The 15,980-nt window shown below is 47.0% G+C and overlaps 2 protein-coding genes across 3 annotated transcripts in view; one reads left to right on the top strand and one right to left on the bottom strand.

The window, feature by feature from the left end:
• Nucleotides 1-2,883, top strand: part of PIGU (phosphatidylinositol glycan anchor biosynthesis class U) — a 105,577-nt gene extending 102,694 nt beyond the window's left edge. The window contains exon 12 of the mRNA XM_024743278.1: nucleotides 2,455-2,883. Within this exon, the coding sequence (XP_024599046.1) occupies nucleotides 2,455-2,568 (114 nt within the window). The 3' untranslated portion in view covers nucleotides 2,569-2,883. The remainder of the gene's footprint in view (nucleotides 1-2,454) is intronic.
• Nucleotides 2,884-3,077: 194 nt separating this feature from the next.
• Nucleotides 3,078-6,976, bottom strand: MAP1LC3A (microtubule associated protein 1 light chain 3 alpha). Of its 2 annotated transcripts, XM_024743280.1 has the most exons (5): nucleotides 4,556-6,976; nucleotides 4,177-4,232; nucleotides 3,991-4,097; nucleotides 3,516-3,685; nucleotides 3,078-3,244 (listed from the first exon to the last, which is right to left on the bottom strand). In XM_024743280.1, the coding sequence occupies exons 1-4, from the start codon at nucleotides 4,593-4,595 to the stop codon at nucleotides 3,523-3,525; spliced, it is 366 nt and encodes a 121-aa protein (XP_024599048.1). In that variant the 5' UTR covers nucleotides 4,596-6,976; the 3' UTR covers nucleotides 3,078-3,244; nucleotides 3,516-3,522. The 2 variants fall into 2 exon arrangements, with proteins under 2 accessions (XP_024599048.1, XP_024599047.1); XM_024743279.1 differs by having other exon boundaries at nucleotides 3,078-3,685.
• Nucleotides 6,977-15,980: the final 9,004 nt, after the last annotated feature.

Below are 15,980 nucleotides of genomic sequence, written 5' to 3'. Positions count from 1 at the left end.
GCCAGGCTTCTCCAGTGCACAGTTACTATTTTCTCTTTCCCTGTTCTTTGGAAGTGAGTCACGAAGTCTAGCCTACCCTCGGGGGCAGGGGATGGGGAGTGGGCAAGAATTAAGCTCCACCTCCCGAGGGGAGAGTCTCTACATGTATTATTTGGAACTCTTTTGTAAGGGTTACAAAAGGAATTCTCCCTTGTTTATTTATTTACTTATTCAATCATTTATCGGCTGATTGTTTTTAATTGGATTTTTATTTTTATCAACGTAACATGTATACATAATTTACAAAGTTAAGGCTTACAAGGAAAAAGAATAGCTCCCTAAGGTCCTATAGTTATTTGTTCTGGTGCTTCTAGATTGTATACTTACTCTACTATTTCTTGATTTTTTTCCCCATTTTATATTGTCAAACCATATGAAATTGTCAATACTCAACTGTTTTTGATCTGCAAAATTGGCAGTTTCATATGGTTCAGACTAATAACCTAGTGTTTTGACTTCCTATTTGACCAGCTGATCGTGTGTGACATTGGAGTTGTTTTGTTGTGAACTGTGGCTTTGCACCTGCCCCTCATCTGACCTGGCTCGGGGATCAACCCCCACCAGCTCCAGGCTCCGCCTCCTCAGACTTGACACCTTGGGCCTGGGTGAGAAAGGGGCTGCAGGGAGTGAGGGCAGCCTTCGCTGTGGTAACTACGCCCCATGGGCAGCTGTGGCGCAAGGTTTCAGGGGCTCCCTGGGCTCTCTGCTCTGACACCCTCAGTGGCAGAGTTCTGGGCCTTTTGCACACTGGGCCCCAGGTACATTGCCTTGCAGGGTTATAGCCACTAGTCCAGCTCTCCCAGTATAGCCTTAGGCCAACCGTTGAACCCTTTGTGCCTCAATTTCCTCATCTGTAAGATGGGAACCATCAGCCTTCCAGATGGATTCCTGTGGTGGCAGAATGGCAGGTCCTTGTCCTGAAGCCATGGTGTGGGTTTGCTCTCTTTCCTGCCCACAATGTGAGAGAGGCTTCCCAGAACAGGGGTTTGGGGGTCAGAGGCTGAGATGCCAGGCTCAACCTCTGTCTTGCTATAAGGCCCTAGCCAGGTGCTCCCCCAATTCTGGGCTTACGTCACCCCATCCGTGCCAAGGTGATTGGTGATGATAATCTGAGAGGCTTGTAAGTGCCTGAGAACTGGTGGTATCTGTAGTGGTGAGCCCCTCTCCCCTCATCCTTCTGTAGGGCTGGGCCCTGCCCCTCCTGTTCCAGGCACTGGAGGTCCTGGGAGCTTGGGATGAATCGAATTGTAAGACTGCGGGCCCAGTGTTCGGGGAATCTTGGCAAGTCCCTGTTCCCCTCTGGGCCTCAGTGAGGGGGATGGTGGGCTGAGCTGCTAGGGCCCTTTCTCTTCTGAGGCCCAGACAGAAAAGACAGACCACGCTGGGCACAGACACCATGGTGGCAGAATCACTTAGGGACCCTGCCCAGGCCAGGGGAGGAGCCACAGTTATCAGGCAGTCTCATAGATGAATGCAAAAGTCTCATAGATGAATGAAGGCAGTCTCATAGATGAATGCAAAAGTGCAATTTGGACGAGTTTGTGCTACCAGGTAAAAGTTAATGGGACCAAGACCCAATCTAGGGTGTGAGGGAGGGCTTTTCTGTGGATCCTTCCTGAGGCCTGAAGGGCAAGCAGGTGTTTACTAGATGAATGGGGAAGAGAACATTCCAGGCAGAGGAGACAGCAAAGATCTTGCACTGGAAGGGAACAGGCCAGTGTGGCTGGAGCTGAGTGAGGTGGAGCATGGCAGAGGCTGAAGCACGTACATGGGCAGGGACCAAGTGCAAGGCCTCAGAGCCCCAGAGAGTTTGATCTTCACCCTAAGAGCCATGGGAGGCCTTTAGAGGACCTTAAGCTGGGATGTAACATGACCAGATTTGTCTTAAAAAGCAACCTCTGTTGCTAGGGTGGGAGGTTTGAGATCAGGAAGCCCAGAGAGGAGACCACTGTTGTTCAGATGACAGTGGCTTTGTCCAGGGTGGTAGCTGCGGGGACAGGTAGAAATAGAACTGACAGGCTTGGTGGCTTGGTCTATGGGAGGAGACAAGTCCGTTGATTCTATGGCCTGAACACCTGGATGGAAGAAGGGGGATATGGGTTCCCAGTGGGAGAAGCAGGTTTGATAGGGGACTTGGCTGGGGTGGAAGGGCCAGTGGGCACCCAGGAGGTGAGACGGAGGAGCGCGCCAGTCTGGAGTTCACAGGCCAGGGCTTGGGATGGAAGCACAGACCATGGTAGGAGGAGGAAGGGCAGTAGGGCAACTTCTGCAGTGCCAGTGAGACCCTTGAAGGGTGGTGTAGGCCCTGAGGTGTAGGGTCCCTGGGTAGGGTCTCCCCAACACCTACCTAGCCCCTCAGAGATCCAAAGTTCAGGGGGAGGTATCATGAAGCTTCTCACATCTCTCTCCCCCCAGATCCTGCTCATCTCCGATTACTTCTATGCCTTCCTACGGCGGGAGTACTACCTCACACATGGTCTCTACCTGACCACCAAGGACGGCACGGAGGCCATGCTTGTGCTCAAGTAGGCCTGGCTGGGCACAGGGCTGCACGGACTTCAGGGGTGAAAGGGCCAGAAGCTGGGCCAAGCCCTCTAACCAGAGCTTCCAGCAGGGAAGTCCTGGGCAGATCAGGTTTGAGTCCAGGGTCACAAATATCTGGTACCGGTGAGGAGCCAAGGCTGGCAGCAAGGCCTGTGGGGAGTAGCCAGGAGCATCTCCACTTGCACTCCCCACTTTGTGGCTCTGCACACCAAGGAGCCCCCCTCCCAAGCAGGGAAGGGGAAGAAGCAGAAGAGCAGGGTTTGTTAGGTTGTGGCTACTTAATAAATGTTTTTTGTTATGCAAGCGTCTGCCCTGGAACCACACTGCACTCCTGGAAGGGGTGGGCTTGGCCCCTAATACCACCATGGTGCACTACACACAGGCGTGGGTTTCCCGAATGAGCTCTGAGTCCACAGAACACGAGTCTGTGCACTGGTCAGCTGAGAATGGTGTGGGGCAGCCCTCCCCACTCCCCAAGCAGCTGGAGGCAAAGGGCCAGGCAGGCCTGAGCAATCTTTATTCTGCAGAGGAACAATGACCACAGATCCATACACCATGTCAAGACTGGGTGAGCCAGGGGCCAGTCCTTCAGGGGTGGGCAGGTCCAGGCATGGGCAGCACCTCAGGTCAGGGAGGGACAGATGGGCAGACAGGCAGGGGCCTAAAAAAAAAGACAAACCACACAGAGCAGGGGTGCTAGGGGCTGCTCCCAACCTCCCCCCATCCCAGCCAGCACCCAGAGGGGCAACCCTAACATGACTGGGCCAGGATCCACCCAGGGGCAGGGTAGGTGTGGTTGGTGCCCCCTGGCTAGGATGTGGCATCCCTGCCCAGCCCACCAGGGGCAGGGGCAGAGGCAGCTCAGTTCAGGTGCCAGGAGCTCCCAGGGCAGAGCCTGACAGGGCCCCCCACTCCCAAGCCAACCCCCCTACTGCTGGCTCAGAAGCCGAAGGTTTCCTGGGAGGCGTAGACCATGTAGAGGAAGCCGTCATCGTCCTTCTCCTGCTCATAGATGTCGGCGATGGGCGTGGACACGCTCACCATGCTGTGCTGGTTCACCAGCAGGAAGAAGGCCTGCGTGGGGTTCAGCTGCAGGCGGCGCCTGAGGTGGGCGGTAGGGCAAGCCAACCGTGAGGGGCCTGGCTGTTGGGCGAGTGTAGCCCTCACCCGCTCCTCAAAATGATCCTAATCCTCCACCTCACACCCATCCCAAGCCCTTCTAGAGGCTCTCACCTCTGACCGGACACTGACCCAAGCCCTGACCTTGACCTTTCCCAACCTCCCCACAACAGGGACCCAGCACCCGTTCCCGTGCCCCACCCCCACCTCTTCCTTCTCAGAAGGACCCAGCCCCCTGCCTGACCCCAGCAGGACCCAATCCCCCTCTGACAGCTGCTGCCCGCGCACCGGATGATCTTGACCAACTCGCTCATGTTGACATGGTCCGGGACCAGGAACTTGGTCTTGTCCAGGACGGGCAGCTGCTTCTCACCCTTGTAACGCTCGATGATTACCTGGGAGCGGGGCGGGGGATGCGTGAGCCCGAGGCGGGGCCTGGGCCGGGCGGGGATGGGAGGGGGCGGCGGAACTCACCGGGATTTTGCTGGGGTGCTGCTCGCGGATCTGCTGCACCTCTTTACAGCGATCGGCTGCAGACAGCAGTCGGGGATGAGGCCGGGCCGAGGTCCTCCTCGCGGTTCCGTCCCGCCAGTACCCGAGGGGCGGCCCCGACCCCGCCTCCCCGAAGCCCCAGCCTCTGGAGCCGTTGGGCCCTAAGGCCCGGGCACAGGACCGGGATGCGAGGCGGAGGCCCCGGCCCAGGCCCCAGCCCGCTTCCCATCCCGAGGGTCCAGCTCCAGCCGAGCCTGACGTCACGGAGCTGACGTCATCTGCGGCAGTCGGGTCGGTCGGCCAACACCCCCCAGCCCCCACGCCCCCACCCCGCGCTCGCAGAGCGCCCGCCGGGCCTCACCAAAGCTCCGCCGCTGCTTGAAAGGCCGGTCTGAGGGCATCGCGCCGGCCCGGCGGAGCGCGCAGGCCGGGGCTCTGGGGCGCGCGACGAGGGGATGTGGCTGCGGTTCGGGGGCTCCGGGGGCTCCGCGCCTCGCGCTCAAGGGCTCCGAGGCTCGCGCTGAGCCCAGCGACGGCGGCTCGGGGAGGTAACTCGCCCGGCTGACGTCAGGTCACAACATTCCTTAAAGGGGAGGCCGGCGCGCCGCTCCCATTGGGCCGACGCAAAGTCCGCCCGCCCGGACCCGTGACATCACGGCGCAGAGAGCCTGGATTCCCGGCCCAGCGCCGCGAAGGGGCGGGGGCTCCCAGGGCGCGTCACAGTCCCGTGACGTCACGGCCTGCGCAGAGGTGGGCGGGGTGGGGTGGGGTCCTCTCCCTGAGGTCCGGGCTGAGGGGAGACTAGAAAGCCTGCGAGGCCGTTGGGGGAGCAGGCTCGCAGCTCTGGCGGCAGGGAGAGCGGGGGCCAGGCTGCGGCACAGCATCCTTCTGTTCCCACTGTCACTAAGTCATCTGACAGCGCTCACTCAGAGCCTGTTCCGTTCCAGGAACGGTAGGAGGCACTGGGGATGACAACACTAAACCAAACGTCCTCGCCTTCGTGGAGCTCATGGTTAGAGAAAGAAAAAGGCAGTGGCCGGGCTGGGGGCGGGGATTAAAACTTGAAGACGCTTGGAGCAAGACACTGAAAAGCATAAAGGTTTTAGAAGGAATTTCTAGAATTGAAAAATAGAGCTATCGAAATTCAGGTCTCAAAGGATGAGGCAAGAGAGCCAATTAGATACAGCAGAAGAGAAAATCACTGAACTGGATGAAAGAGCAGAAGCAATTAGCCAGAAAACAAGCCAGATGGAACATATAAAAGAGGAAGTGACAGGAATGGTAAGGTGAGAAGAATAGGTTCAATCAGCGTTCCAGAAGGAGAAAAAAGAATGTGGGAGAGGCAGTTCCTGAAGAACTTCCACAATTGATTAGAGACCAGGATCCTCACTTAAAATCCAGAACAGAATAAATAAAAATAAAATCTCATCTAGACACTTCGTAGTGAATTTGCAAAACTCTAAAGAGAAGAAATTAGACAGAAAAATATCAAGTAACTAAACTGGTAAACACGGAAGTCCATCTAAACAAGCACCTGCTATGGAACATGAATGGTGACCATTAGTTTGTGGAGTACAGAGCAAGGAGCACAGGACACAATAACAGGTAGGACTGGAGAGAGTAATCAGAGTTTAAGTGTTCTAAGAAGCTTCATTTATTTGAGAGGAGGAGAATAAAGATAATTGGTAATTATCTGGCTTTGTAAAGTCAAGTCAAGTTCAAACATTTCAGAGAGATCACTAAAAGAATAGAAGGTATAAATGCCAATGCACAAAAGAGAAAAGTTTAGTAGAGGGTATTAAAGTATAATTGAAGGTAGAAAAGGAGAAACAGGAAGCAAAGTGAAAAGAATGGTACATAAACGGTACAAAACCAGAGGTAGAAAATATTTTACATTCATCTATTAAAATAGAGATGAACAGATTGGCCAAGAAAAAGAAAATGCAGGTCTATGCTGTTTACAAGAGGACATTTAAAACTTAAGGGCACCAAAAGTAAACAGTTGGGAAAAAAGTGTATACTAGAGAAAAACTAACCAAAAGATATACCCATAGCAAAATCAGACAAAATAGGCTTTAAGGCTAGAGACATTATTAGTGATAAAGAGCGTCAACACAAAGTGATGAAAAGAACAATTTTCTAAGAAGATAGAACAATTCTGAACTTGTATGTTAGAGGTTAAAAAAAAAAGGCTGAAAGTGTATGAAGCAAAAGTGACACGATACAAGGAGAAATTGCCAAGTCCTTCATCACAGTGGTAGATTTAAAAACTTTTTCAGTAACTGATAGACCAAACAGCCAAAAAAAGGATATAGAAGATTTTAATACCATTAATAATTCTAATCAATTGACCCTGGTAGAACCCTGAACCCAATATGTTACTTTCAGGCACACAAGAAACATTTATAAAAAATTACCTGTGGGGAATGTGGGAAAGAAAGGAGTCAAAGACAACAGATGGGGACAGGGAGAATTACAGAGTACATTTTAGGGGAAGATCATGGGTTAATTTTGGGGAGGTCAAGTTTGAGATGTCTGCTAGCTTCCAAGCAGAGACATAGAGTAGGCCAGGCCCCAAGACAGATCTCAACAGATAATCAGATAATTAATTTCATACAGACCGTGTTCTCTGACCACAAGCAAGAGCTGAATAAACTCCAAATCTTTCGATATTTAAAAACACTTTTAGGGACTTCCCTGGTGGTGCAGTGGTTAAGAATCCACCTGACAATCCAGGGGACACAGGTTCGAGCTCTGGTCCAGGAAGATCCTGCATGCCGCAAAGCAACTAAGCCCGTGTGCCACAACTACTGAGCCTGTGCTCTAGAGCCCGCGTGCCTAGAGCCCGTGCTCCGCAAGAGAAGGCACCGCAATGAGAAGCCCATGCACTGCAACAAAGGGTAACCCCCGGTCGCCACAACTAGAGAAAGCCTGAGTGCAGCAACAAAGACCCAACGCAGCCAATAAATAAATACATTTACAAAAAAAATGGAAACACTCTAAAAAAACATTTTTTTAAAGAATTTAAAAAACACTTCTAGAAAACTCTTTACTCAAAAATGAAATCATATGGAAATGAAAACTATTTAGGTCAAACTAAAAATGAGAATACATATAAAAACTCCAGTTTGGGAGGTGGGGGGACTAAAGCAGAATTTACAAGATTTGTAACCTTATCAGTGGTATTAGGTAAGAAGAAATATGGATAATTTATGAGCAGAATGTCAAAGAATTTTAGAATGGAGTAAGTGTAAACCCAAAGAAAGTGGAAGGAAGATAATAATGAAGAGCAGAAATTGATTAAATAGAAAAGAAAAGCACTAGTATGCACCACAAAACAAAGCTGGATCTTTGAAAAGACCAATAAAATAAACATTAATATGCAAAAGGGATATAACTACAGATATAGCAGAAATGACAAAAATAAGATTATAAACTTTATGCCAATACACTAAAAACTTAGATGAAATGGACAATTTTCTAGTAAAAGATAATTTGCCAAGACTAATTAAAAAAGAAATAGACAAACTGAGTAGCCATATACAAAAAACAAAAAGTAGTCCAGATGGATTTTTAGTTTTCTCCCAAAAGGGAATAATTAAAAAAACCAAACCTGCATCAAACATTATACTTAATGGTAGAACACCATACTATATGATAAATGTTAAGCATTATTCCCTTTAGAGCCAAGAACAGAATTTTTAATTGTATTATTAATTATTATTATTATTTTGCGGTACGCGGGCCTCTCACTGTTGTGGCCTCTCCCATTGCAGAGCACAGGCTCCGGACATGCAAGTTCAGCGGCCATGGCTCACGGGCCCAGCCGCTCCGCGGCATGTGGGATCTTCCCGGACCGGGGCATGAACCCGTGTCCCCTGCATCGGCAGGCGGACTCTCACCCACTGCGCCACCAGGGAAGCCCCTAATTGTATTATTGAACAAAATGCAAATATTGCATGGAGGGCCCGCCAGAGTACCAAGACAAGGAAAAGAAAGGAGCAAAACTATCATTCACAGCCAGAAAACCCAAAGGAATCTACAAACAATAAAAGATTGCTAACTAATAAAGTCTAACAACACACAATACTAAGTTTTAGGGTAATATGGGAAAATGAGAACTCTTTACACTGCTGATGGGAGTGTAAATAATTTCAGCTACATTCGGGAGCAATTTGAAAATCTACCAAAACTGAAATACTCATATCCTCCAAACCAGGAATTAAACTTGTGGGTGTGCACATGAGCCCAAAGAAATACACTTAAGTATGTTTATTGGAACATTTTCAAAATAACAAAAAAAAATTGGGAGCCACCTAAATGTCCTATTAAATATCTTGTGTAACAGAACAACAGGACATTCCTGTAGTGAAAGAGGGAGAGAAGGGGTCAGCAGGCTTTCCCTTTAAAAGCACAGACAGTAAATATTTTCAGCTTTGCAGGCCATATGGTCTGTGGCAACTACTCAGTTCTGTTGGAGTGTGGAAGCAGGCCTAGACAATCTGAATGGGCAAGGCTGTGTCCTAATAATACTTTATTTGCTGAAACAGACAAATTTGGCCTGAGGGCTTTAGTTTGCTGACTCTTGATCCAGAACTGTGTGTGTCAAAGTGGACACATCTCACATACACAAAGTTGCAGGAGATTGTGATCAGTCATTAAGAGCAGTTGAAAGAACTAGGTCGGCCATGGCCTTGAGGAAGTGGTTGCACCTTTCTTTTGTCAGGCTAAGCCTTTGGGGATAGGCCCATCCCCCAAATCCAACAGATGGTCTGTGCTCCATCTTTCCCTTACCTGACCAGTCAGCAGGGCTGACACTCCCTCCACCAGTCCTCTGGTTACTCTGCTCACTTCTTCCTCCTCTCCTCTATCTTCCCTGAATCCAAAGGGCTGGCCCACTACTCTATGTCTCTACTTGGAAGTCTAGCAGACATCTCAAACTTGACCTCCCCAAAATGAATCCATGATCTTCCCCTAAAATGGACTCTGATTGTAACCCTCCCTCTCCACACCTGTCATCTTTGACTCCTTTCTTTCCCACAGCCCCACACATTCTCCAGGCCTAAATCCTCTTGGTTCCACATTCAAAATATCTCCAGAATCTGACCACCTCTCACCACTTCCACTCCTGCCACTCAAGTCAGAGCCACCATCATCTCTTGTCCGTCTACTGCCATCGTTTCCGCCCTGGTCTCCTTGCTTTGGCCTTGCCCACTTGAGCCTGGTCTCACTACACTGACAAGAGTCCTCCTGTTCACACAGGTGTTGGATCATGCTATTTCTTCACGCCACTCAAAGTAAAAGTCAAAGGCTGAACAGTATGCCATGAGGCCTGCAGGAGCTGCCTTCCTGCTGCTCCTCTGGGCTTATCTACCTCACCCTTGCCCCCTTGGCTTCAACTACACTGGCCTCCTTGCTATCACTATTCCGGGAATCCCAGACACACATGTGCCCTAGAGCATTTCTGTACTTACTGGTCCCTTTCCCTGGAGCATTCTTCCCCCAAATCTCTTTGTGGCTCACTCTCTAATTTCCAAGGTCTCCTCAGGGAGGCCTTCCTGAATGATCTTATTTAATACTGCAGCCCCCACCCCAGTCACTCTCTATCCTCCTTCCCAACACCTTGCTTAATTTTTTGCCAGAGCAGTTATCACATTCTAATATGTTATACGCTTTTCCTAAACATTTTGTGATGAAAACTTTCAAGCGAATAGAACACTTGAAATAATTGTTCAGTGACCACCCATATACCTACCAGTTACATTCTACACTTAACACTTGCTCCATTTGCATCATCACTATCTGTCAATCTGTCCATGCATCCATTTTATCTTTATGATGCATTTCAGTAAGTTGCAATTCAACATTTGTTTATGATAAAAAATCTCAACAAAGTGGGTACAGGGACCATATCTCAACATAATAAAGGCCATATATGACAAGCCCATAGCTAACATCATATTCAAAGCTGAAAGCCTTTCCTCTAACATCAGGAACAAGGCAAGGATTTCCACTGTCATCACATTTATTCAACATAGTATTGGAAGTCATAGCCAGAGCAATTCGACAAGAAAAAGAAATAAAAGATATCCAAAATGGGAAAGGAAGAAGTAAAACTGTCACTATTTGCAGATGACATCATATTATACATAGAAAACACTAAAGACTTAACCAAAAAAACTGTTAGAACTAATAAACAAATTCAGTAAAGTTGCAGGATACAAAATCAATATTAAAAATCTGTTGCATTCCTATACACTAATAACAAATTATAAGAAAGAGAAATTAAGAAAACAATTCCATTTAAAATTGCATCAAAATGAATGAATTACCTAGGAATAAATTTAACTAAGGAGGTGAAAGATCTGCACACTGAAAATTAGAAGACACTAATGAAAAAACTTGAAGTAGACATAAATAAATGGAAAGATATTCTGTGCTCATTTGGATTGGAAGAATTAATATTGTTAAAATGTCCATACTACCCAAAGCAATCTACAGGTTCAGTGCAAGCCCTATTAAAATTCCAATGGCCTTTTTCACAGAAATAGAACAAACAATTGTAAAATTTGTATGGGGGTCTTCCCTGGTGGCGCAGTGGTTAAGAATCCTCCTGCCAATGCAGGGGACACAGGTTCGAGCCCTAGTCTTGGAAGATCCCACATGCTGTGGAGCAACTAAGTCCATGCACCACAACTACTGAGCCCACGTGCCACAACTACTGAAGCCTGTGCTCTGCAACAAGAGAAGCCACTGCAATGAGAAGCCCACGCACTGCAAGGAAGAGTAGCTCCCACTCGCCACAACTAGAGAAAGCCCGCGCACAGCAACGAAGACCCAATGCAGCCAAAAATAAATAAATTTATTTTAAAAAAATAATAAAAAATAAAATAACATAAGATTTATATGGAATCACAAAAGACCCTGAATAGCCAAAGGAGTCTTGAGAAAGAAGAACAAAGCTGGAGGCATTACACTCCCTGATTTCAAACTATATTACAAAGCTATTATAAAACAATATTATATTGACATAAAAAGACACATAGATCAGTGGAACAGAATAGAGAGCCCGGAAATAAACCCATGCATATCTGGTCAATTTATCTACAAAGAAGCCAAGAATACACAATGGGGAAAGAACAGTCTCTTCGTGGGAAAACTGGACAGCCACACGCAAAAGAATGACCCTGGACCACTGTCTTACACTATACACAAAAATCAACTCAAAATAGATTAAAGACTTGAATGTAAAACCTGAAACCAGAAAACCCTTAGAAGACAACATAGATGATAAGCTCCTTGACATCAGTCTTGGCAATGATTTTTTGGAATTGACACCAAACGCAAAGGCAACAGAAGCAAAAATAAATAACTGGGACTACATCAAACTTAAAAGCTTCTGTGCATCAACAAAATGAAAAGACAATCCACCAAATAGGAGAAAATTTCTGCCAATCCTGTAACTGATAAGGGGTTAATATCCAAAATATATAAATAACTTATATGACTCAATAGCAAAAACCAATCCAATTAAAAAAACGGGCAGAGGATCCGAGTAGACATTTTTTCCAAAAAAGACACAGGTACATGAAAGGTGCTCCATATCACTAATCATCAGGGAAATGCAAATTGAAAACACAATGAGATAGCACCTCACACCTGTTAGAATGGCTGTTCTCAAGACAAGAAATAAGTGTTGGTGAGGATGTGGAGAAAAGGGAACCCTTGTGCACTATTGGTGGGAATGTAAATTGGTCCCAACAACTATGGAAAACAGCATGGAGGCTCCTCAAAAAATTAAAAATAGAACTATCATATGATCCAGCAATTCCACTTCTGAGTATACTTTGGATAACGTATTTCCTTTATCCAAAGGAAATGAAATCACCATCTTGAAAAGATATATGTACCCCCTTATGTTCATTGTAGCATTATTTACAATAGCCAAGATATGGATACAACCTAAGTGTCCATCAATAGAGGAACAGATGAAGAAAATGTAGCATATATATACAATGGAATATTATTATTCAGACATAAAAAGGAAGGAAATCTTGTCATTTGAGACATGGATGGACCATAATCTCACTTATGTGTGGTATCTAAAAAACAAGCAAATAAGGGAATTCCCTGGCAGCCAGTGGTTAGGACTCCCCATTCTCACTGCCAACGGCCCGGGTTCAATCCTTGGCAGGGGAACTAAGATCCTGCAAGTCATGCAGTACGGCAAAAAAAAAACAAAAAACCCACCACCACCACAACAAACCCACACACAACAAACCAAGCAAATAGAACAAAAAAAACAAGCTCATAGAGACAGAAAACAGAACAGATTGGAGGTGGGGTTGGGGGTATGGCATGGTGAAATGAGTGCCCAAAGATACAAACTTCCAGTTATAAAATAAACATATAAAAGTCATGGGCATATAATGTACAGCATGGTGACTATGGTTAATAATACTGTAGTCTATATTTGAAAGTTCCTAAAAGAGTACACCTTAAAGTTCTCATGACAAAAAAAATTTTGTAACTATGTATGGCAGATGTTAACCAGACTTATTGTGGTGATCACTTCACAATATACAAATATTGAATCATTATGTTGTACACCTGAAACTAATGTTCCATTTTAGATTCCTGTCAACAATATATGGGAGTTCCAGTTGCTCTGCTTTCTTGTTGATATTTGGTATTGCCAGTTTTTAAAATTTTAGCCATTATGGTGGTCATGTAATAGTATCTACTTGTGGGCTTAAATTTAACATGCTATATAGTTTTTTAAATGTATTTTATTTCTCTTTCCCACTAACATGCAAGCCCCTTAAGGGCAGCATTTCCTATATATTTGGTTCCTGTCCCAGCACCTAGACAGAATGTAGCACATGGTAGGTGCTCAGTAAATACTTGTTGGGCGAGGACCTCTCCTCTGAGTACCCACTGTGTCATCTCTGAGTCACTGCCTACCTGAGCGTGGGTCTCCCGCCTGCTCCATGTGCACAGACTGGGTCTGGCTTGATCATTGCTACTGGGCACTAAGGGGCTCTAAGAGGACTGTTCAGGATTGTTGGGGAACAATGTCAGCTCAGGGCAGTGTCTGATCTGTGCTGTTCTGTGGCTTCTGACTGGGACTCATGGGCCTAAGAAAAGGCAGAGAGCTGTCCTTGGCTGGCCCGTCACATGAAGGTGGAGAAACCCCTGGCCGGGTTGGCCACCAATTACTGTGTGACCATGGCAGGTTCCTTCTCTGAGCATCTGTTTGCTCCTTTACACAACAGCAGACAGATCTGGGTCTGAAGTACCTTTACCACTTACTGCATAACTTTGAGCAAATTCTTTCCCTCTGGAGCCTCAGTTTCTTCATCTGCAAAATGGAGACAGTAACAGAGCCTACGTCTGAGGTCAAGGATCAGTGAGTGACCAGGAGGGAAAAGAGTCCTGGGGAAACAGGGCCTGGAATCAGATGGACCAACTTTGGTACCATGGGGCTGTAGCATCTTATTTAAGGCAGTGAACTCACTTGTAAAATGGGCCTCATGTTGGGAGGACCCAGGAGGAATGAGGTCTGAGTCAGGGTCATCATCTTTGAGTAAGGGTTGGTTGTTCCTGTTTGCAGAACTCTAAATGGAATTCTCCAGAGATTGGAGGATCTGAAACCCACCCAGGGGTCCCCAAGCCTCTGTCTGGGACTACCCCACCCTTATTCCTTGAAGTCTTTCTGGATTCACTGGGAAGTGTAGGCCATGACCACCAACCTTACTTCCCACATGGGACCTTGGACCTGGCCTTTCATTCCTCTGGGCCTCACTCCCTTGGTCCCCTTCTCTCTCTCTAGCCAAGGAGTGCTCAGTTCTCACCCCACCTCCCTGAATGACAGGGCCAGGGTTGCCACCCCCTTCCCCTCCTGCTGTGTCCTTAGCCCCTGCCCTCCCCAGATGCTGGCCCTTAGAGCTGGCCGGTCACCTGGTGAGGTTGCCTCCCCTTGGCCTTTCCAGCCTCCAGCTGCTCCTCAGCGTTCTCACCCTGCCTTGGCCCTCAGCTTTCTTCAGCCCTCTCATGTCATCCTGGTCATGTCCACATTCACACCCATTAGTGCCTCCAACATGACAGTGACTCCCAAATCCCCACCTCCTGCCCTTGACTTTCCTTTCAGGCCTCCTGAACAAAGCATGTTTAGGCTTCTCAAACTTCTCTGAAAACTCAAGCTCAAAATCTCCTCTGAATGTGTTCAAAAACCTGAGATGACCTATCAGTTTTGTTTTCTTCTTGGAAACAACCTCCTACCCCATTCAGCATTTCTTTCTAGGTTTACTACCCAGCACCCTTCACCACCATCCTGACATAACCCTTTTGACTTTCTCTCGTGTTGGAGCCTCAAATTGCCGGGATACTCTGCTTTACACTCTTTCCTTCACTCCCTTATTCTGAGGTACATTCTTCGGTAGCTTCCTGAGAAACAGTGCATGGCAGATAAATACACATGACCTTCTATTGTCCGAAAATATTTACCTTATTCTTACACTTGGCTAATAGTTTGGCTGGGTATGGAACTCTAGGTTGTAAATTATTTTTAATCAGAATTTTGAGGGCATTCTCTTCTAGTTTCTAATGATGCTGTTGGGATGTCCAGTGCTGTTGTGATTTCTAATCCTTTGTACCGTTTTTCTTTTTTCTCTCTCTGGATAGTATCTATCCATAGTGTTCTGAGATTTCATGATGATGAGGCCTGGCATGGGTCTTTTTAAAAGTAACTGCTCTAGACACTCAGATCTTTCAATGCGGAAACTTATGTCCTTACTTCTAGAAAATATTCTTATAGTCTCTTGTTGATAATTTTCTACCCCACTTTCTCTTTCTGGAACTCCTGTTAATCGGATGTTGAATATCCTGGACTGACCCTTTAATCTTCTAAACTTTTCTCTTCCATTTTTTTCCCCACCTTTTGGGAGATTTTCTCAACTTTATCTTGCAACTCTTCTGTTGCATTTATTCCCTTCACATTTTTTATCTTTCAGAAGTTCTTATCTCTGAATGATATTTTTGCTATAGCCTCCTGTACTCTTAACCAGGGCATGAAGGGCTATGCCAGTGGTTCTCAACCCTAGCTGTATGTCCAGGGAGCTTTTACAAACTGATGATGCCCAGAGCTTACTCTCAGGGATTACGATTTAATTGGTCTAGGGTAGGGCCCAAGCATAGTTTGGATGACGAGTGGCCTACAGCCTGAGTGGCCGGTGCAGCCCCTCATCCCCACCGCACCCCAGGACTCGAGTCTAAGGGAAGGTGGATGCTTATCCAGGATGAGCTCACTCGGGTGAACCAGACCATCTGGGATTTCTGGGGAAGGTAGTGTGGAAAGAGCAGAGCTTTTGGAGTCAGACACCTGTGCTCCCAGCTGTGAGACCTCAGGCAAGTCATTCTTGAGAACCCAACTTCCTCATATTTAAGATGGCTTTACCACTCCGTCTGTAGGGAACTATGTGGATGATATAAGCCACACCTGGTACTCAACAAATTTCACTCCTTTCCTTTCCTTTCCCCAGTTAAATGTAGTCAAAAAAAAGCTTTCAAAACATTGGTGAGGGTGAGAAATGATAAAAGGGGTGGCTAGGGACAAGAGGCCCAGAAACCAGGACACCAGTCATAAAACAGGTCCAGCACAGAAAGTGTGGCCACAGGTGCAGTATGGAGCACAATCCACCATGGGGGCACCGGGCTCAGCCTTCAGACCACGTGATTACACAGGAAGGGAGGCCTTTTCAACCTAGTGTTTAAAGACACACAGCAGG

Source organism: Neophocaena asiaeorientalis, unplaced genomic scaffold (genome assembly GCF_003031525.2).
Source record: "Neophocaena asiaeorientalis asiaeorientalis breed wild unplaced genomic scaffold, Neophocaena_asiaeorientalis_V1.1 scaffold82, whole genome shotgun sequence".
NCBI lineage: Eukaryota > Metazoa > Chordata > Mammalia > Artiodactyla > Phocoenidae > Neophocaena > Neophocaena asiaeorientalis.
Note: the sequence above shows the minus strand (reverse complement) of the source record. Positions and strands in the feature narration are given on the sequence as shown.